This window comes from Sapajus apella, unplaced genomic scaffold, assembly GCF_009761245.1.
Source record: "Sapajus apella isolate SASKATOON/1434 unplaced genomic scaffold, GSC_monkey_1.0 scaffold108, whole genome shotgun sequence".
In the NCBI taxonomy this organism is placed as follows: domain Eukaryota; kingdom Metazoa; phylum Chordata; class Mammalia; order Primates; family Cebidae; genus Sapajus; species Sapajus apella.
In genome coordinates this window covers 4,044,679-4,066,320 of record NW_022437048.1, presented here as the reverse complement: position 1 = coordinate 4,066,320, position 21,642 = coordinate 4,044,679, and the positions used below count along the sequence as shown (strand labels likewise).

Below are 21,642 nucleotides of genomic sequence, written 5' to 3'. Positions count from 1 at the left end.
ATGCCCATCAATGATAGACTGGATAAAGAAAGCGTGGCACATATATACTATGGAATATTATGCAGCCATAAAAAAATAATGAGTTCATGTCCTTTGCAGGGACATGGCTGAAGCTGGAAACCATCGTTCTCAGCAAACTAACACAAGAACAGAAAACCAAACACCACATATTCTCATTCATAAGTGGGAATTGAACAATGAGAACACATGGACACAGGGAGGGGAGCCTCACACACAGGCCTGTAGGAGTGTGCAGGTAGGGGAAGGATAGCATTAGGAGAAATACCTAATGTAGATGACAGGTTGTTGGGTGCAGCAAACCACCATGGTACGTGTATACCTATGTAACAAACCTGCACAATCTGCACATGTACCCCAGTAAAGTATAATAGTAATAATAATAATAATAATAATAAAGACAGTCACAAAATATCACATGCTATCTGATTCCATGTATTTAAAAAATTGTCCAGAATAGGCAAATCTATAGGGGAAATGCAGAAACTAGGGGTGGAGAGAAAATGGCTGAATTCTATTGGGCTTATTTTGGGGTGATATAAGGGCTCTCAAACTGATTGTTATGGTAGGTGCACAATTCTGTAAATATACAATGGAACATTAAATTTTATGCAATAATTGATAAATTGTATGATACATAAATTATATGTCAACAAAGTTTACAAAATATCTTTGAACCACGTTTAGTTATTTTATCTTTTATTTGTGTCAAATGGACTGCAGAAACATGAGCCTCTCGCTGCTACTGTTCTGGACACTCTTCTAAAATGTATTATTTTAGACAGGTGGCTTCTCCATACAAGATCATTTATATTAGCTGAGGGACAGCACCTATAAACATAAAAGAGACCTTAAACATACCTTTGTACATAGGTCATTTGCATTCATATGCCTCCTTGCCATCCACGTGCTCAGACTGTTGATTAATTGATAATGTATGTACTTTGAACTATTAGGGTTACATTTTAACTTCTTGACTAATTTATCTTTGGATACAACCATGAGAAATGACAGAAAGAAACAGCGATTGGAAAACAAGTATTGCATTGCACCAGGATGTCTGTGAAATGGACTTCCGTACTTCTGCTAATACAACTGAGCTTTTACTTTAGCTCTGGGAATTGTGGAAAGGTGCTGGTGTGGGCTGCAGAATACAGCCATTGGATGAATATGAAGATTATCCTGAATGAGCTTGTTCAGAGAGGTCATGAGGTGACTGTACTGGCGTCTGCAGCTTCCATTCTTTTTGATCCCACCAACTCATCCACTCTTAAACTTGAAGTTTTTCCTACATCTTTAACTAAAACTGAGATGGACAATATCATCATGCAACAGGTTAAGAAATGGTCAGACCTTCCAAAAGATACATTTTGGTCATATTTTTCACAAGTACAAGAAATGATGTGGATATTTAGTGACATAAATATAAATACCTGTAAAGATTTATTCTCAAATAAGAAATTAATGAAAAAATTACAAGAGTCAAGATTTGACGTCGTTTTTGCAGATGCTATTTTTCCCGGCAGTGAGCTGCTGGCTGAGCTACTAAACATACCCTTTGTATACAGTCTCTGCTTCTCTCCTGGCTACGCTATTGAAAAGCATAGTGGAGGATTTCCATTTCCTCCTTCCTACGTACCTGTTGTTATGTCAGAATTAAGTGATCAAATGACTTTCATGGAGAGGGTAAAAAATATGATCTATATGCTTTATTTTGACTTTTGGTTCCAAATATTTGATATGAAGAAGTGGGATCAGTTTTATAGTGAAGTTCTAGGTAAGTAATTTTTCCATTCGGTATCAAGATCTAACTTATTTGTGTCTTTGAAGCAGAGCTTATGTAAAGCCATAAAATCAGGGTAGTGGGGTTTTTGGTAAGTGAATTTATGAAATGAAAATACAGGATGATCTATCAATTTCACAAATATCATAAAAAAGTTTAAATTATAGAATCGGTTAAAACCCTGTGGTCATCACCCATATAGAGCACCACAGAAAATCATAAACCTACATATTAGTTCACCTAAGACTTTAAGCAATTACACATCTGTTTTACTATACACTGTTTCACATCTTAGAAACAGTAAAATCCATCAAGTAACACTGAACACACAGATTTAGAAGGAATTGTTATACATTTTTCTACAACTATCTATATAACTGCAGAAATTGTTTCTTCTTGTAAACCTCAGTTTTCTTATTTAGAAATTTAAAGATGTTCCCTTGTTACCAGAAGGTTTCCTTCAGAGCTGAGAGAAAAAAAGTTGAGATACAGAAATGTCTGTATCTCAGAAGCAAAAATCAATAAGGGTAATTTAAAGTTTCTAATGTTTCTATACTTCTTCACTAAAGAATTGGAAATCATTCATTTAAAGTCCTATCATCTTGTTGAGGTGCAAAGGTTGTTATATCTATATAGTTTTCTTTTGAAACTATGTCTCTTTAATAAAAAATACGAAACATTAAAGTTGAGTACAAATATATATTTCAATAATTTCTCAAAAATTTCCTTCTATAATTTACCAATATGTTTCCTTAAAAAAATAATGTTATTAAGATCTTAGCTTGAATCCAAAGTAGTAGTTGGTACAAGTATTTCAGCCATACTCTCAAAATATTCCACATTTCAGTTGAAGAACCAAAGATAAAAGGATTAGCTTAATGATTTGTGCAAACTAGACTATTTCTTAGAAAATTACTTTTATGGGTACAGTAAAATTAATTGATTATGGACCTCAAAGAGTTGTCTAAATGTCTGTATGCTACTATTGAAGCTTTAAGGAGAAACTAAATTGATATTTCATTCTCTATGACTTATTTTAATAATTGTTTATGATTGTGAGAATACTGATGTGACATTAGAGATGTAGCTTACCTCACAATTCTCCTACCACTTTGCCTTTCTTATAACTATACATGGACAAAATATATAATAAAAAATAAATGATGCCTATGTATAAATATATGTATATTTTTTCAAAGCACAGATGCTTTGCCTACATTTTTGTCTACATTATTCTAACCCCTTTCAGAAAGTTACCTAAAGTAATTATCTTGTGTCATTCACCTTTACTTTTCTTTATTCCTATCAGGAAAACCCACTACATTATTTGAGACAATGGGGAAAGCCGACATATGGCTCATTCGAAACTCCTGGAATTTTCAATTTCCTCATCCACTATTACCAAATATTGTTTATGTCGGAGGACTCCACTGCAAACCTGCCAAACCCCTACCTAGGGTAAACATACTTTCATTGGTTTTATTTTGTTGGCTTTGAATTTTCAGTAGAAATGATTCTATAGTTTTCATTCAGTGTTTGACTTACACTGAAAGAAAGCTGTGAAGTGGGTGGGGTAAAGCAGATATCAATTAGAAGCTCACGTACATGTTGATACTATCACAATTATGTGAGTTTCATGAATATTACAAATAGAAAGGAATACTAAAGAAACTTTGAAAATAGTGTTGGTTAAATTAAAGCCTTGATTACACAACACCTAAGAAGGTATTGCTCATTTATTCAAATGATATTTATAAAGAGATTAGCACAAGACACAGGTAAGCGCAGCATTTTCACAGAAAATAAATAGACACAGTTTCTGTTCCAACATACCTTACATTCTCCTTCAAAATCTAGAATATAAGAAAGTAATAAAAATTTTATAAAAACTATTATCTCAAGGAAAAACCCAATGCCAAGAAAGCATCAGTAGAGATAATAGAAAGTAACCTGGAGTCACTGATTAGTAAGCTGAGAGCTCAACAATATGCAGGAATAGTTAGAAAAATGACAGGGAGAGACAGACAAAAAAACAAAAGCAGGTAAAGTGGTCAGGTCAGTTCTCAAGTCTCCAAGTTCAGTTTGCAGGGAGAGGCTAAGAATCAGATGATGCTGAGAGGCAAATTAGAGCCAGATACCTATTAGGAGTTGAAATATTTACTAAGCACATTGAAAAACTACTAAAAATAATTAAGAAATAAAGATATATCAAAAGAGTCTCTTTTTAAGGATATACTTCCAAGATATTCAGTGGATTAAATTGCAGAAGGGCCAGGCTGTTATGAGCCGACCATTCAAGAAATTTTGCATAGATTCAGGTAGCAGATCACAGAAAAGTGGATTAGAATGTTGATAGAAATAATTATGTCTACATTTACAGAACTAGTGCCAATTTCATATAGTGTTGTGTGGAAAAAATACTAACATGGACAAAACACAAAATACTAAAATATAGTCAGGGACTCAGAAATATTAATTTTGCAATTATGGTTCTTCTGTTATTATTGGTAACACCACTAATTACTTAAAATGTGCAAATCACTTGAGATACCATTCTTCATTTAATAGAAGCAGATTGTTCAGCACATCAAGCTTATATTCTCTTGCAAAGTCATAGATAACAGATATCCTGTGGGCTTGATTAAAAGTAAACATATCAGTTTTGGCAGTAAGACGAGCTAACTGAAATTCTAAAATTTTACCATAAGTAATAAGGATCTTCACCAGTATTCCAGCTTAAAACACTTCCTCAACAATATAAATGTGTGCCTTTAATATTTGTAGGCAAACCCAGTGTTCACTGGATCTTCTTAAAGCATTTAAATCATTCTGCATTCAGATCCTGGAGGTTTACATTTTAGAGCATAAACATACCCTGTAAGAGCAGGTGATTTCTGCCTTATAACAAGCAACTCAGCAAAGCTTCCTTGGGAGACTTGTCTCAACATCATAGCTTCCTGACAGAGAAGCACAGAGAAAATGAACAATGCATGTATGATAAAGACCAAATAATCTCACCACTTGTATCTGAATAGTGCTCTTTGTTTCAATACCAAAACCAATTCTGTCAGCATATATGATTATGTTCTTTATGAAGGAACACAAGAACTTCATAGATTTTAAGTTAATATCATGCTTTTAAGACATACGTACAAAGCAGGCATTCTTTATTACATTATTATATAATCTCTTAAAACATCATTTTTGTCGACATAAAACTGAGATTTTATTCCATTGTTAAAACTCAATATCTATGTTGAATGGAAATTACATGGGCTTTATATGGTAACTTTCTTTAGAGACAAAAACTGAGGTAAGACCTATGAAAAATCTATGCCACCACATCCTACTTTTGAAAGATTTCCCCATTCACACTAAGGGAAACTGATAGTGGCAGTACGAGAAAAAAGAGAGTAAGAGGTATAGAAGGACAAGTAAAAGGTTGACTAGTAGTACAATAGTGATAATTACTAACTGTTGTTTCTAACACGCAGAAAGATTTGAATGCAAGCCAATGGTTGTGAAACCGGTTCTTTAATTATTTATTATGTAAAATAATTGCTAACCCAAATTGCTTTCTTTTCAATGAAATATTAGATTACCAGATAATTTCATTTTCTTTTTTTTTTTTAGTGTTTCACTCAGTCTGTTTATTGTTTAAAAGTTGGCTACTTCAGCACAAGAGGCAAATATTTGTCTTTATGTTGGCCTTAAAAGTGTTGATATATTTGAATAAATATTAGACTGACAATCATTGTTAACATCCGAGGTTTGCTTGAAGCTGGAATTAACTGAAGTCACTAAACTCTGGTGCAGAATCCAAAGCCTAATTCTTGGCAAAATTATTGAAAGACGTAGGGTGTTACAGTATTGGTAGATAATTTCTATATATTTTAAGAGAATAGACACTTGACAAAATGTATCTGGTGTTTTAAAAACGCATATTGCTATTAGTTTTATAATATATTCACATGAAATCAAAGAGAAAAATTAATCAAGATGTACCTATTCAACGTTATGGAAAATATTCATAAAATTAACATTGGAAGTAATCAAACATCTTAAATGAAGGAATGATTAAAAACTTATAATATGTGCATATAATAGCAATACAATGATTTTATCAATGAAATCTTCAATTACACTGTCAGTCATAATACAAATAAAGTGAGTTAGAAAATGATAAATACAACAAGATGACAATTTTCTGCAGGAGGATAATGTATATATAGTAAGATTAGAATTTCCTAATAAATGTCACATGTTTACATTGAACTGTATAAATAGTACATAAGCCATGACGAAAACATACATATTTTACATAAATAATATCTCAGTAATTTTAGAAAAATGTTATTTAAAAAGAATCTTTTCATACTTTTATAAAATTTCTTACATTAATCTTGTATTTTATAATGTTATCACAGAAGACTATCAACATAGTATTATAGTTGAGAGTATCTAACCTGTTTACAGATTCATCACTCATATAAACTGGTTGTTTCTTATTCTGTGATAACATTATAAAATACAAGATTAATGTAAGAAATTTTATAAAAGTATGAAAAGATTCTTTTTAAATAACATTTTTCTAAAAATTACTGAGATATTATTTATGATATATTATTAACAAAATTACTGAGATATTATTTATCCAACCTGACCAGATAAAGAAGGCTCCGGGCATCAAGTCAGTGAGATAAAACACTGAACAGCAGTTACACTGAACATAGCTACAGGTAACTGCAAACACACATGATGCCTAGATGCCCTAATTATTACCTAGAGTAATACAATGACTTTCACGTTAAGATTAAAAATCATATTTTTAAAAACACTCTGCAATATGTGGTCTACGGAGTTAACATTTGGACTTTTTTCTTTATTTTGTTAAGAACCATTAGAAAAAGTTTTACCCTAATGATTAAATCTGAAAGTATTTAAATTTAAATATTGCCATACGTTGGGGAATGCAAGTCAGAATAATTCTCAATCAATTGCAGCCAAGCACACCTTCACCAGGAGTGTTACGTAGTGTGAATGAGCTACTCAAAAGAGAGACAAGATCTCCCACTTGGGAAGGCCTGGTGGCCTCTTTTATTACATACAAGTGCTGCCTCTGAGACACAACACAGTGATGATGAGAGTTCCTCAATGCAGTTATAAATAACACATCAATTTAACAGTGTGATTTCAGGGCAATAGGTGTTCTACCTAAACAATAATCTGAAAAATATGATAATTCAGCTATCTAACTATATACTGTATAATTCTGTGTTATAAGTGAGACTTTCAGGAATAATTCATAGAAATTCCAAATCACAATGCCAGACTCGAGAATGTCAATGATTTTTAACCCCCAGCGTTTGTTTATTTTATTTTTTGAAAAACTACTGGAAAACTCTGACAAACTTTAAGTGAAGTTATAAAGTATTGTAGAGTAACATAAATGTAGATGTAAAATTATCCCAACTGTAACTTTTCCTCACTGCTCATAGTTAGAGAAGTAAACCACTAACAGCTTCAAACTAAAATAATTCTACAGAAAACATGCCTGAAATAAACACAAATGATTTAGTAGAACAATATAGAATTAACGTCAAGTGGTGCCACTTTCCAAGAACCTATATAAGTAAGTATAATATTTTAAGTGAAGAATCTGGGTATATTTTTTAACATTATCTCTCTCACTACAATGTAACAGCTGTATTTCTTTTCTCCCTCACACATTTACACACATACACACACACACACACACACACACACATATTTACACAAATATCCTTAGCAGAGGCCACCTATCTCATACATCTTCTTGCAAAGAAACTGAGTGAGTCAATCAAAAAATATTATTTACTCCAGTAATTCCTCAGAATACTTGATTTTCTCTCTTTAGTAATTTGTACCAATTCTTTCAGTAGTACCTTCTGTACTAATACTCTTTTCTGATGGAACTAATTCTTTTTTCACAGGAAATGGAAGAGTTTGTCCAGAGCTCTGGAGAAAATGGTATTGTGGTGTTTTCTCTGGGGTCAATGGTCAGTACCATGACAGAAGAAAGGGCCAACGTAATTGCATCAGCCCTTGCCAAGATCCCACAAAAGGTTAGATCAAGTGCCTTAGTGGTTTGGAAAACTACTGAAAGAGGCTGTCAAAGTTTTAAATAATCCAATTATAGAAACTTCTGACAAATGTGAAGCTGGTCAAAATTCAGAAAATGAGAACGAGGATAATCCTGGATAAACTGTGAGAAGTTTGAAAATTGTGGTTGCATTTTTAAAAAGTTTTAAGTATGAACACTCCCTATGTAAATATGCTGACAGTAAATTGTATGGAGGATGGTATTTAAAAAGTGTTTGGAGACTTTTCACCTCCTATCCTATAAAATTTTGATTTATATATGTGATACACAGAGAAAGAATGTTAAAGATTAGACTGAACGATTATTTATACCCAAATACAGTCTTAAACATGCTTGCATAGCATCCACTGACCAAAGTAATATTTGTGCGTCAGACTTAACGGGTTCCATGTGACCCTGCGGGAGTTACTATTCTTGGTATGCGTGAGCGGTTCCTATTAGCATCAGTGGGAACTCAGTACTCCACAAGTATCCACAAAAGGGAAATTGAGACCAACAATTATTTTAATTTCTGATATTAACAGTCATACAAACGGCTGAATTTAACTCAACATATTTCAGGTAAGTGAAAATGGTGCTTAATGTAGTCTTTAGAATGACTTTCAGGTGTTTTCAACTAAAAATATATATCCAGAACTGTGTCCTTGTAGAAATAAAAGTAAGACATGATAATTTGCCTTCAAAACAGTTTAGCTATCCCAGCAGTATGTAATGAGTGAAGAATACTTGACTGACTCTTGGGCCACCTCTATCACTCATTGCACTCAGCAAGCTCTTGGTGAATGTTTACAATTATGGGATGTCATACTTCTATTTGTACTTTAAGTCACATGCTTATATAAAATATGTGACAACAAATAGAGAAGACTGGCTCTGTTAGTAATTATGCAGTATAAATTCTATTTAAGGATATGTGATAGTATAACATGATTGCATGTCATTAATTTAGGAATAATAACTGCAACGTGTGGGGAGTAGGGTAGTAAGGAGAATTAATTCCAATCCTGTGAATAAAAGTGTAAATTCTAGACTCTACTATTGTACATTTCAGGATCTAGGAGTTTTACTTTTATAAAGACGGTGTCTGGAAGATGTTGCTAATGTATTTTACTCCAACACAAGGAACAAACTTTTTAAGTATATTAATAAATATTTCTGATGCAGCATATAGTAAACACTGTAAATTATTGTTCAGTTTGAGGATTGCTTGAGAGTTTCAAAATTAGCAACTTAAACATAAAAATGTCTTTTACTATAGCAGATCATATTAATCACCATTGTCAAAGCTTTGTAGCACATTGCCTAAGTGTTAATAATCAGTTGACCAAATTCAGCAAAATGCAACTTTGAATTCATTCAACAGTTGTATTTTTATTCATGATACCAACAGGTTCCTCATTTCTATGCAAAAAAAAATCCCAAATCAGCAATACTGACAATACTCTGAATTTGTGTCAAAAATTGTCACTTGAAATTTCTCTTGGAAGCAGTGCTTGATAATTTGTAATTCGAATGAGTTATACATACTATCTTTGCAGCATTAATTTATTTATTGTAAGTTGCTTATTTTATAGACCTGCTATTTTGTTGATCAAAGGACAACCGGCTCTAATATAAGAACCTATAGACAAGTAGATAGATGTGAACTACTTTCCATATTACTCAAAAAGAAATGAATACATTAAAATTAAATTTGGAAGATGAAAACTAATATAAAATACATAAAATAAAATAAAACTATAGGTCATTACTAAATTGTTACTGTTTTTTTACACTAGAATTATAATGACTACCTATATTTTTTATACATTTTTTAGATTATTTTTAGTTTTTAAAATTAAATTAATTTAATTTTTATTTTTAACTTCTATTTTAAGTTCGGGGTACATATGCAGGTTTTTTACATTGTGTCATGAGAGTTGGTTGTACTGATTGTTTCATCACCCAGGTATTAAGACTAAAATATCCGTAAATTATTTTTCCTGATCCTCTCTGTCCTCCCATCCTCCACACTCTAATACACCTCTAATAGACGGTATATTGTTCCCATCTGTGTGTTCACATGTTCTCATCTTTTAGCTTCCATTTATAGGTAAGAACATGCCATATTTGGATTTCCATTCTGAAGTTAGTTTGCTAAAAATAATGGCCTCCAACTGTATCCATTTCCCTGTAAATATATAATTTTGTTTTCTTTTTATGGCAGCATAATATACCATAGTGTGTATGTACCATATTTTGTTTATTCAATCCATATGTGATGGGCATTTATGTTGATTCCATGTCCTTGCTATTGTGATTAGTACTGCAATTAACATATGTGTTCATAGGTCTTTATAAAAAAATAATTTAAAGTCCTTTGGTCATATACCCAGGAATGGGATTTCAGGGTTTCATGGTATTTTTGCCTCTAGATTTTTGAAGAATCACCATACTGTCTTTCACAATGATTGAACTAACTTACACTCCAACCAGCAGTGTATAAGCATTCCTTTTCTATACCACCTCACCAGCATCATATTTTTTGTTTTTAATAATAGCCATTCTGACTGGTGTAAGATGCTATCTCATTATGGTTTTGATTTGCATTTCTCTAATGATCTGTGATGTTAAGCTTTTTTGTGATATGATGGTTGGCTGCACATAGGTCTTCTTTTAAAATGTGTAACAGTTTCTAAAATATTTGAACTTTTCAATGATAATATCATTTGTCTAAGGTATTATTTTGGAAAGTCATGATTTCCTTATATACCTAACTAATTATAAAAGTTAAGCAATGAAGTGTGAGTATTCTATTTACATCACTCTTTGAGTAGTTCTTATTTACTAGCATCCCTTGATCTCATTCCTACTCTTTTTACAGTTCTAACATTCTATACCTTTTGAGTTCCATTCATGGAATAAGATATTTTCTTTACTGTAACAGGTTCTGTGGAGATTTGATGGGAATAAACCAGATGCCTTAGGTCCCAATACTCGACTGTACAAGTGGATACCCCAGAATGACCTTTTAGGTAAGACTCTGAGTAGACAATCCTGGTGACTTTGGTGAACAATGCAAAACTCTGGTGAACAAATACTAATACTGAATATATTAGTAACAGCACATTAGAGTGTTGATATTTCATCATGAAATAAGATTATTGAATATCTGTTATGGAAAAGCCATATGTAACTTCTTTATATTTGTTTTCCAGTCCGAGGGGGGAAGAATACGCTATAAATATTGTCATTTTATGATATACATTCGCATCCTTTATGGTCATAATCAGAGGGAATCTTTATTTCAGGTGTTATTATATCTCACAGAATTTTTCAATACTTTCTGGGCTGTCTCTTTGTCTCTTGTTTCTACAACTTTACACCTGTTTTTTCTTTCCTGCAGGGTTATTTCAAATGCCACTAAAAATAATAGCTCCTCTATCACCAGTGACTCTGCATTATCTAGAGGATTAAATTCCTAATCTTAATCATAAAATGATAATACATTTTACGATGAAGTGTGACCTATCTTTTCTCAATCCTAGCACCACCACTAACCCACTGCCTGCTGCCTTGCACACTTCACAAATCACACTCTGTGACTGCACTTAAAATAGCACTTTATGTCATGCCAATCTCTTTGGTTTTGCTCTTTGCACATTTTTTAAAAACTAGAATGGACTTTTTGATTAGTCCAACGGGAAATCTTGCATGAATTTTTGCAGTCTGAAGTTACACAACCATATAGTCTTCACTTACATATCTAGCACAAGTACGTGTTTTTCCTCTGAACTCTGAAAAGTAATATCAAATTAGTTCAATGTGTTATCCAGAAAACACCATCACTTTCAGAACCTTTCATTGTGCGTCTATCGCATTTTATTCCTACAAATAATTTGGATAAAATTCATTCAATCCCAGGTCATCCAAAAACCAGAGCTTTCATAACTCATGGTGGAGCCAATGGCATCTATGAGGCGATCTACCATGGGATCCCTATGGTGGGCCTTCCATTGTTTGCGGATCAACCTGATAACATTGCTCACATGATGGCCAGGGGTGCAGCCGTTAGAGTGGACTTCAACACAATGTCGAGTACAGACTTGCTGAATGCACTGAAGACAGTAATTAATGATCCTTTGTGAGTATAACAATATTTTCCACTAGGTGGTATTTATGGATAGCTTCTTTTGTCAGTAGTGAGAGTGAGTTTCATCCTTTTTATGAGACTAATTTTGAAAGAATTTAAATCATTTAACCAATCTGAAATCTTTTATTTTTTATCAGTTATTTTAAAATTGTATTTGAACCCCATATATCCAATGAATAACCAGTTAGTGAAACAATTTTCTAAACAAAAATGCATTTAAACTGATATAGATAATACAAACAATGCATTTCTTAAAAATTTTACATAATGAATTATTAGTAGAAAGGAAGAATAAACTTGAAATAATATAAAATATTTTAACTAAACACCTTAAATGTCTCAGGATATGACTATTTTCTTGCTGAAAATTACTTTTTATTATTATACTTACTATAACACACTTGAAAATGAGATTTAATTTTGATAGCATAAAACCCACCTGTTTATGGTATAAAATCCAAATAGATTTAAGAATGTTTAATGAATCATGAAGCCATCACCATTACATAATTTTAGAACATTTTTGTCAACATCAAAGAAACTACAATGACCCAGAAGTTATCTCACATGACCACTTAGTCCTAATCTAACACCAATTTGTTTTCTTTCTCTATAGGTTATTCTCTCTAGATATTTCATATAAATGGAATCATATAGTTTAGAGTGCTGTGTAAATGGCATTTCACCTAGCCTAATTTTTTGGTGTTTTTTTATGGTTTTTAGTTTTATTCATGTTGTTGTGTGTTTTAATACTTCAGTTCTCCTTACAGTAGTATAATATTTTATAGTACGGATATGTTATATTTTATTTGTTTACTTAACAGTTCATTGGTTTTCTGATTGTTTCCAATTGTGACTTTTATGAACATTACTACACGCTTATTTCATAAACATGCTTTCTTTTCTTTTGGGTTGATACTATCATTGGAATTGCTGGCTCATGTGGGAACTGTATGTTTATGAAGAACCGTTATACTATTTTCCAAAGTACTTGTTCCATTCATCACCACCACCAGCAGTTCTAATTCCTCCACATGTAAACCTGTTTGTCTTTTTGTTGCAGCCTTCTCAGTGGGTATAAAATGATCTCTCATCCTGGTCCTGGATTGCACTTTTCATTACAGCTGAAGAAGTTGAGAATTTTTTTTTTTTTTTTTTTTTTTTTTGAGACGGAGTTTCGCTCTTGTTACCCAGGCTGGAGTGCAATGGCGCGATCTCGGCTCACCACAACCTCCGCGTCCTGGGTTCAGGCAATTCTCCTGCCTCAGCTTCCTGAGTAGCTGGGATTACAGGCACGCGCCACCATGCCCAGCTGATTTTTTGTATTTTTAGTAGAGACGGGGTTTCACCATGCTGACCAGGATGGTCTCGATCTCTTGACCTCGTGATCCACCCGCCTCGGCCTCCCAAAGTGCTGGGATTATAGGCGTGAGCCATTGCGCCCGGCCTAAGTTGAGAATTTTTATATGTGCTTATTAATCATTCATATATCTTCTGTGAAAATATGTCTACTCCAATCCTTGGAACATTTTTAAACTTTGCTATTTGTCTTAAGTTTTAATAACTATTTATATATTATAAGTCATATTTGATATGTAATTTTTAAATATTTTGTCTCATTTTGGGTGAACTAACATTTTACTTTTATTAGAATGATCTTTGAAGCACAAAAAAATTTAATTTTAAGTTAAATTTTTGATAATTGATTTTCTTAACACCACAAAGATAACAATGTGCAAAATGCCTTCTGCAGTCCAGCTACCATCAATTCAGCATTTATAACTACTATCAATAATGTTTTGTATAAGGGGGTATCATCTAAAGGAAAACTTTAAAGATACTTTATCAGAAAGAAAATAGAAGGATAGCAAATGATAAAAAATATCTTTAAGTAAGATAGGAAATAATTGAAAAGAAACACAAACTAACTTGGACAAATAGAAAGTAAATATAAATACAGTGGTAGATTTAAACTATTGGTATTTGGTAGATAATACAAATACTTTCACTCAATCTAAACAGACTTTTTTAAAAAAGCAAATCATGAGCAAGGATATAAAACAATTGAAGAATACAATTAACAAATGGAATCTTATAATGTAAAATAATACATACGCATGCACATATATACATATACAATACACATACATGTATCATATATATACATTTATATATCAACTTGAAGACACATTTTTCTAGAGTATGTTGAATATTTAATAGTTATTTGAAGTGACGTGGTGAGCCATAAATTGACTTAATAAATATAAAAAGATTCAATATTATAAAAACTACATGATCCAGCCATAGTGAAAGTAAGGGAGGTTATAAAAATGATAACTAAAATGTCTTTAAATTTTGGGAATTAAAATAATAGACTTAAAAAAATTAAAGTCAAGAAAGAAATCATAATTATGCATACACTTTTATCTCAGCAATTCTACTCTCAATTATATATACAACAGGTGTGTATAAATATATAAATCTAATCCTATGTAGAAGAAAGCTCACAACAGAATTATCATCAGTGTTGAAAAAATTTAGCAACCCAAATGTCTATTAATCATAAAATGAAGATGTAATATATGCTTTATCAATCAACAGAATGCTACACAGCAATGGAATTACCAAACAACTGCTACATTAAAAGAAAAAACACTAATGAGTACATATTATATAATTCAACTACATAAACAAGCAAAATTAATGTATATTGTTCAAAGTCAGCATAATACTTAATTGAAGGACAAAAGTAGTTACTAAATGGGTCCGAAAAAAAGAGTTATTCTAGGCAGGATGTGATATTTTATACCATGATCTGAGCAGTAGGTAAAATTAGTATCTTCACTAAGATAATGCTCAAAATGATCTTACATTTTTTAGCTATTCACTTGGTGTATGTATATTTATGTTTTATATTTAATATTTAAATGTTTATTTTATGAGATATGTAATGTATTTTAAAATTCTAGGAATCAAATAGCCAAATAAGTGCAGAAAATAGAAAAAATGCTAGAGGTTCCATCACAGTGTGGCCAGTAAAAGCCTCTCTTAGAGGTAACACTTAGAAGGAAGGCTCAAAAAGGGAAAAAAGTGTGCCTTTGGTAGTAGCAAGAAACAGTACTCCAAGAGCTGGAAAGAGGGGACAAAATGTGTAAGGTGCTGTGATGAGAATGGTTTTGGGAGCTTAAAGAAAATAGAAGGTATCTAGAAGGCAATGTGCAGGGGAAAAGTGTTAAGAAAAGAGCTTGCCAGTGTCTAACAATGTGGGGTCTGTAGACCAAATAACAGACTAAGATTTTATTCTTAAAATAACGAGAAGCCAGGTAAAAATCTTAATCAAGGAAGTGTCACAATTGGACCTTTATTTCAAAAGATTATTCTGGCTACTGGGTGGGAAACATTAGGAGACAAAAGAGTAGAGTAGAAGCAAAGTAACTATCTATGAGACATGTTACTCACCATGACACAATTCCTTTTGAGGAACTTAGAGGCGATAATTTTCACATTGCATTTTCACAGTCTTTCTAACAGCTCTCAAAATGGCTCATGATGTTGAGCACGTTCTCATATGCCTGTTTGAGAACTAAGAGTGTAATTGGATTATTCATAACACAAAAGATAAATGCTTAAGGGACAAATATCTTATTTGCTATGATGAGATTATTTCATATTGCATCAATATATCTCATGTGCCTTGTAAATATATACACTTACTACATACCTGCAGAAAGTTAAAATTTAAAAAGTAAAAAATTTAAAAAGACATATTTTCTCTGCATGATAGAAATTAATTTTCTCATCTGACCTTCCATTTCTACTTTAAAAATATCTGTCAGCTCCATTAAATTGTTTATGTTCTTCTCTACGCTGGTTATTCCAGTTAGCATTTCAATAGCTGAATTGATTAAGTGGGAGAAAGAACATCAAAGATTGAAGACCAACTCAATGAAATAAAGTGATAAGGCAAGATTAGAGAAAAAAGTGTGAAAAGAAATGAACAAAGCCTCTAAGAAATATGGGATTATGTGCAAAGACCAAATCTACATTTGATTGGTGTACCTGAAAGTGATGGGGAGAACGAAACCAAGTTGGAAAACACTTTTTAGGATATAATCCAGGAGAATATCCTGAACATAGCAAGGAAGGCCAACATTCAAATTCAGGAAATACAGAGAGCACCACAAAGAAATTCCTTGAGATGAGCAACCCCAAGGTACATAATCCACAGATTCACCAGGGTTGAAATGAAGGAAGAAATGCTAAGGGCAGCCAGAGAAAAAGGTTAGGTCACCCACAAAGGGAAGCCCATCAGACTCACAGTGGGATCTCTTGGCAGAAATCCTACAAGCCAGAAGAGGGTGGGAGTCAATATTCAACATCCATAAAGAAAATAATTTTCAACCCAGAATTTTATATCCAGTAAAAATAAGCTTCGTAAGTGAAGGAGAAATAAAATCCTTTATGGACAAGCAACTGCTGAGAGATTTCATCACACCAGGCCTGCCTTACAAGACCTCCTGAAGGAAGCGCTAAACATGGAATGGAAGAACCAGTACCAGCCACTGCAACAACATACCAAATTGTAAAGACCATCATCACTATGAAGAAACTGCAACTAATGGGCAAAACAACCAGCTAGCATCAAAATGGCAGGAGCAATTCACATATAACAATATTAATCTTAAATGGAAATGGGCTAAATGCCCCAATCAAAATATACACACTGTCAAATTGGATAAAACGTCAAGACCCATTGGTGTGCTATATTCAGGAGACCCATCTCATGTGCAAAAACAGACATAGGCTAAAAGTAAGGGGATGGAGGAAGATTTACCAAGCAAATGGAGAGGAAAAATAAAAAAGCAGGGGTGGTAATCCTCATCTCTGATAAAACAGACTTTAAACCAACAAAGATCAACAGAGACAAAGAAGGGCATTATGTAATGGTAAAGGGATCAATGCAACAAGAAGAACTAACTACCCTAAATATATATGCACCCAATACAGGAGCACCCAGATACATAAAGCAAGTTCTTAATGACCTACAAAGAGACTTAGACTTCCACACAATATTAGTGGGAGACCTTAACACTCCACTGTTAATATTAGGCAAATCAATGAGACAGAAAATTAACAAGGATATCCAGGACTTAAACTCAGATCTGGATCAAGTGGACCTAATAGACATCTACAGAACTCTCCACCCCAAATCCACAGAATGTACATTTTTTTCTCAGTGCCACATCACACTTATTGTAAAATTGACCACATAATTGGAAGTAAAATACTCCTCAGCAAATGCAAAAGGACAGAAATCATAACAAACTGTTTTTCAGACCCCAGCACATTCAAAATAGAAGTCAGGATTAAGAAACACACTCAAAACCACACAACTACATGGAAACTGAAAAACTTGCTTCTGAATGGCTACTGGATAAATACTGAATTGAAGGCAGAAATAAAGATGTTCTTCAAAACCAATGAGAACAAAGACGCAATGTACCAGAAGCTCTGGGATACATTGAAAGCAGTGTCTAGAGGGAAATTTGTAGCACTAAATGTCCATAAGAGAAGCAAGGAAAGATCTAAAATCAACACCTTAACATCACGATTAAAAGAACTGAAGGAGCAAGATCAAACAAATTCAAAAGCCAGCAGGAGACAATAAATAAGATCAGAGCAAAACTGAAAAAGATAGAGACAGAAAAAGACCCTAAAAAAATCAATAAACCCAGCAGCAGGTATTATGAAAAGATCAACAAAATAGATTGACTGCTAGCCAGACTAATAAAAAAGAAAAGAGAGAAGAATCAAATAGATGTAATAAAAAATGATAAAGGGGATGTCACCACTGATCTCACAGAAATACAAACCACCATCAGATATTACTACAAACACCTCCATGCAAATAAACTAGTAAATCTAGAAGAAATGGATAAATTCCTAGACACTTACACCCTCCTAAGAATAAACCAGGAAGAAGTTGAATCCCTGAATAGATCAATAACAAAGTCTGAAATTGAGGCAGCAATTAAGAGCCTGGCAACCAAAAAAAGTCCAGGACCAGGCAAGTTCATGGCCGAATTGTACAGAGGTACAAAGAGGATCTGGTACCATTCCTTCTGAAACTATTCCAAACAGTATAAAAAGACAGAATCCTCCCTAACTCATTTCATGATGCCAGCATCATCCTGATACCAAAACCTGGCAGAGATACAACTGAAAAAGGAAATTTCAGGCCAATATCCATGATAAGCATGGATGCAAAAATCCTCAATAAAATACTGGCAAACCGAATCCAACAGCACATCAAAAATCTTATCCATCACCACCAAGTCAGCTTGATCTCTGGGATGTGAGGCTGGTTCAACATAGGCAAATCAACAAATGTAATCCATCGCATAAACAGAACCAAAGAAAATATCCACATAATTATGCTCAAGGAAATGAGAGAGGACACAAGCATATGGAAAAACATTCCATGCTCATGGTTAGAAAGATTCAATATTGTGAAAATGACCATACTGCCCGAAGTAATTTATAGATTCAATGTTATTCCCATCAAGATGCCATTGATTTTCTTCACTGAATTGGAAAAAACGCCTTAAACTTCATATGAAACCAAAAAAGAAAGCCTGAGTAGCCAAGACAATTCTAAGGAAAAAAAAAAAAAAAAAAAAAGCTAGAGACACCACATTATTTGACTTCAAACTATACCACAAGCCTACAGTAATCAAAACAGCATGGTGCTGGTACCAACACAGAAATACAGACCAATGGAACCATATAGAGGCCTCAGAAATAATGCCATACATCTACAACCATCTGATCTTTAACAATCCTGACAAAAACAAGCAATGGGGAAATTATTCCATATTTAATGAATGGTATTGGGAAACTGGCTAGCCACATGCAGAAAGCTGAAACTGGATTCCTTCCTTGCACCTTATAAAAAATTAACTCCAGATGGATTAAAAATTTAAACACAAGACCTAACACCATAAAATCCCTAGAAGAAAACCCAGGCAGTACCATTAAGGACATAGCCATGGGCAAGAACTTCATGACTAATATACCAAAAGTAATGGCAACAAAAGCCAAAATAGACAAATGAGATCTAATTGAACTTAAGAGCTTCTGCACAGCAAATGAAACTATCATTAGAGTGAACTGTCAACCAACTGACAAAGGGCTAATATCCAGAATCTACAAAGGACTTAAACAAATTTACAAGAAAAAAAAACAAACAATCCCATCAAAAAGTGGCTGAAGCATATGAACAGACAGTTTTCAGAAGACATTTATACAGCCAACAAACATGAAAAAAAATCTCATCATCACTGGTCATTAAAGAAATGCAAATCAAAACCACATTGAGACACCATCTCACACCAGTTAGAATGGCGACCATTAAAAAATCAGGAGACAGATGCTGGAGAGGATGTGGAGAAATAGGAACACTTTTACACTGTTGGTGGGTGTGAAATTAGTTCCGCCATTGTGGAAGATAGTGTGGTGATTCCTCAATGATCTAGAACTAGAAATATCATTTGAACCAGCAATCCTATTACTGGGTAAATACCCAAAAGATTATAAATCATTCTATTATAAAGATACATGCACACATATATTCACTGTGGCACTGTTCACAATAGTGAAGATTTGGAACCAACCCAAATGCCCACCAATGATAGACTGGATAAAGAAAATGTGGCACATATACGCCATGGAATACTATGCAGTCATAAAAAAGGATGAGTTTATATCCTTCACAGGGACAGGGATGAAGCTGGAAACCATCATTCTCAGCAACCTGACACAAGAACAGAAAACCAAACACTGATGATCTTACTCATAAGTGGGAGGGGAATATCACACACTGGGGCATGTTGGAGGGTGGTAGGCTAGGGAGGGAAAGCAGGGATTGGGGGGATTGGCAAGGGACAGCATTAGGAGAAATACCTAATGTAGATGATGGGGTGATGGATGCAGCAAACCACCATGACACATGTATACCTATGTAACAATCCTGCACATTCTGCGTATGTACCCCAGAACTTAAAGTATAATTAATATATTTTTTAAATTTGTCAATGAGAAAAGTTCAATTTAAAAGCCAAACTTTCTCTGATGACTCAAATTAAAATACACAAATTCTATGTCAATATTTTGACATTTACTTTGAATCATTTGACACTTTAAAACTTTTCATGGACTTCATATAACTTACTTTTAGTGTGAGTATCTTTATTTTTATCCTTCAGATATAAAGAGAATGTTATGAAATTATCAAAAATTCAACGTGATCAACCAGTGAAGCCCCTGGATCAAGCAGTCTTCTGGATTGAGTTTGTCATGCGCCACAAAGGAGCCACGCATCTTCGGGTTGCAGCCCACGACCTCACCTGGTTCCAGTACCACTCTTTGGATGTGATCGGGTTCCTCCTGGCCTGCGTGGCAACTGTGATATTCATCATCACAAAATGTTGTCTGTTTTGTTTCTGGAAGTTTGCTAGAACAGGAAAGAAGGGAAAAAAGGATTAGTTACAGCTAGAGCTTGAGCTGGAAAACCTGATTGATGGGACTACTTCAGATTATTCCAGCAAGAAAGATTGTGATGCAGGATTTTTTCCTCCCCGAGACAAAAAAATAAAAATAAAAAACAAATATTTCCAAAACCTACCTTGGCAAGTAAAAATTTGTTTTTCAGAAGTTTACCACCCTGTTAATGGTTAGAAATATTTTGTGGCAATGAAGAAAACACTAGGGAAAATAAAAAATAATATAAAGCCATAGGAGCTTATATTGAAATTTGTTGCACTTATATTGAAATTTGCTGTTCTAATTCACAGGTTACAGGAAAAAAAGTTTTCTTCAGCTTAACTATATTACACACATTGTACATAAACACAAGAACAGTAAGAAGTCCACTGACAACATCAGTACTGTTTTGCACATACTCAGAATACTTTGACTTCATTTTGAACAGGATTTTGTTGTTTTAACTGTTGCTAAAGAAACTATTACATGGTTAAATTGTATAAAAAAAATCTTTCTCGTCCTTTTGTATAAAAAGTCTCTCTTGTCCTTTTGATATTTGGGGATGAGTAGTGTTGCTTAGCTTTTATAATGCATGCAGCCTTATTGTGGTATTTTTTCTAAAACTTATGGCAAAATGTTTACTGTTTTAGTGCTTAAGTCTTTCCCACTGGAAATTATGTGAAATTAGAAATATAGCAACTCTTATCTCCTTTCTTCTGTAAGATTGAACTATTTTACAATATCTTTGCTTTCATGAGCCAGTTCTACTTTTTCTAGAGGTTCAAAAATATTCATCTGGTTGATTTTATTCACATTTTTATGCTGCTGTGAGAATGTAAACTAGAATGTACTAGTATTTTTACCACATAAAAGTATTTTTACCACATCCATGCCACCATTGTATATTTTGGGATTTTTAATTTATGGCCATTCTTGCAGAACTTTTTAATTTTCCTGATAATTAGTGAAGTTGAGCATTTTTTCATGTATTTAAGTCATTTACATATCTCTTTTTAAGAATTGTCT

At 33.3% G+C, this 21,642-nt stretch overlaps 1 protein-coding gene across 1 annotated transcript; it reads left to right on the top strand.

Moving 5' to 3' along the window:
* The first annotated feature begins 1,019 nt into the window (after positions 1-1,019).
* LOC116537258 (UDP-glucuronosyltransferase 2B7) lies at positions 1,020-20,867 on the top strand. Its single transcript, XM_032259315.1, has 6 exons — positions 1,020-1,795; positions 3,111-3,259; positions 7,774-7,905; positions 10,870-10,957; positions 11,847-12,066; positions 20,340-20,867. Exons 1-6 carry the CDS (start codon positions 1,075-1,077, stop codon positions 20,617-20,619), a joined length of 1,590 nt encoding a protein of 529 aa, XP_032115206.1. The 5' UTR covers positions 1,020-1,074; the 3' UTR covers positions 20,620-20,867.
* The last annotated feature ends 775 nt before the right edge of the window (positions 20,868-21,642 follow it).

Coding starts and splice junctions, on each gene's coding strand:
- LOC116537258 (XM_032259315.1), top strand. CDS start 1,075: ATGTCTGTGAAATGGACTTCCGTACTTCTGCTAATACAACTGAGCTTT. Junction 1,796..3,110: donor GTTTTATAGTGAAGTTCTAG/GTAAGTAATTTT, acceptor TATTCCTATCAG/GAAAACCCACTACATTATTT. Junction 10,958..11,846: donor ACCCCAGAATGACCTTTTAG/GTAAGACTCTGA, acceptor ATTCAATCCCAG/GTCATCCAAAAACCAGAGCT.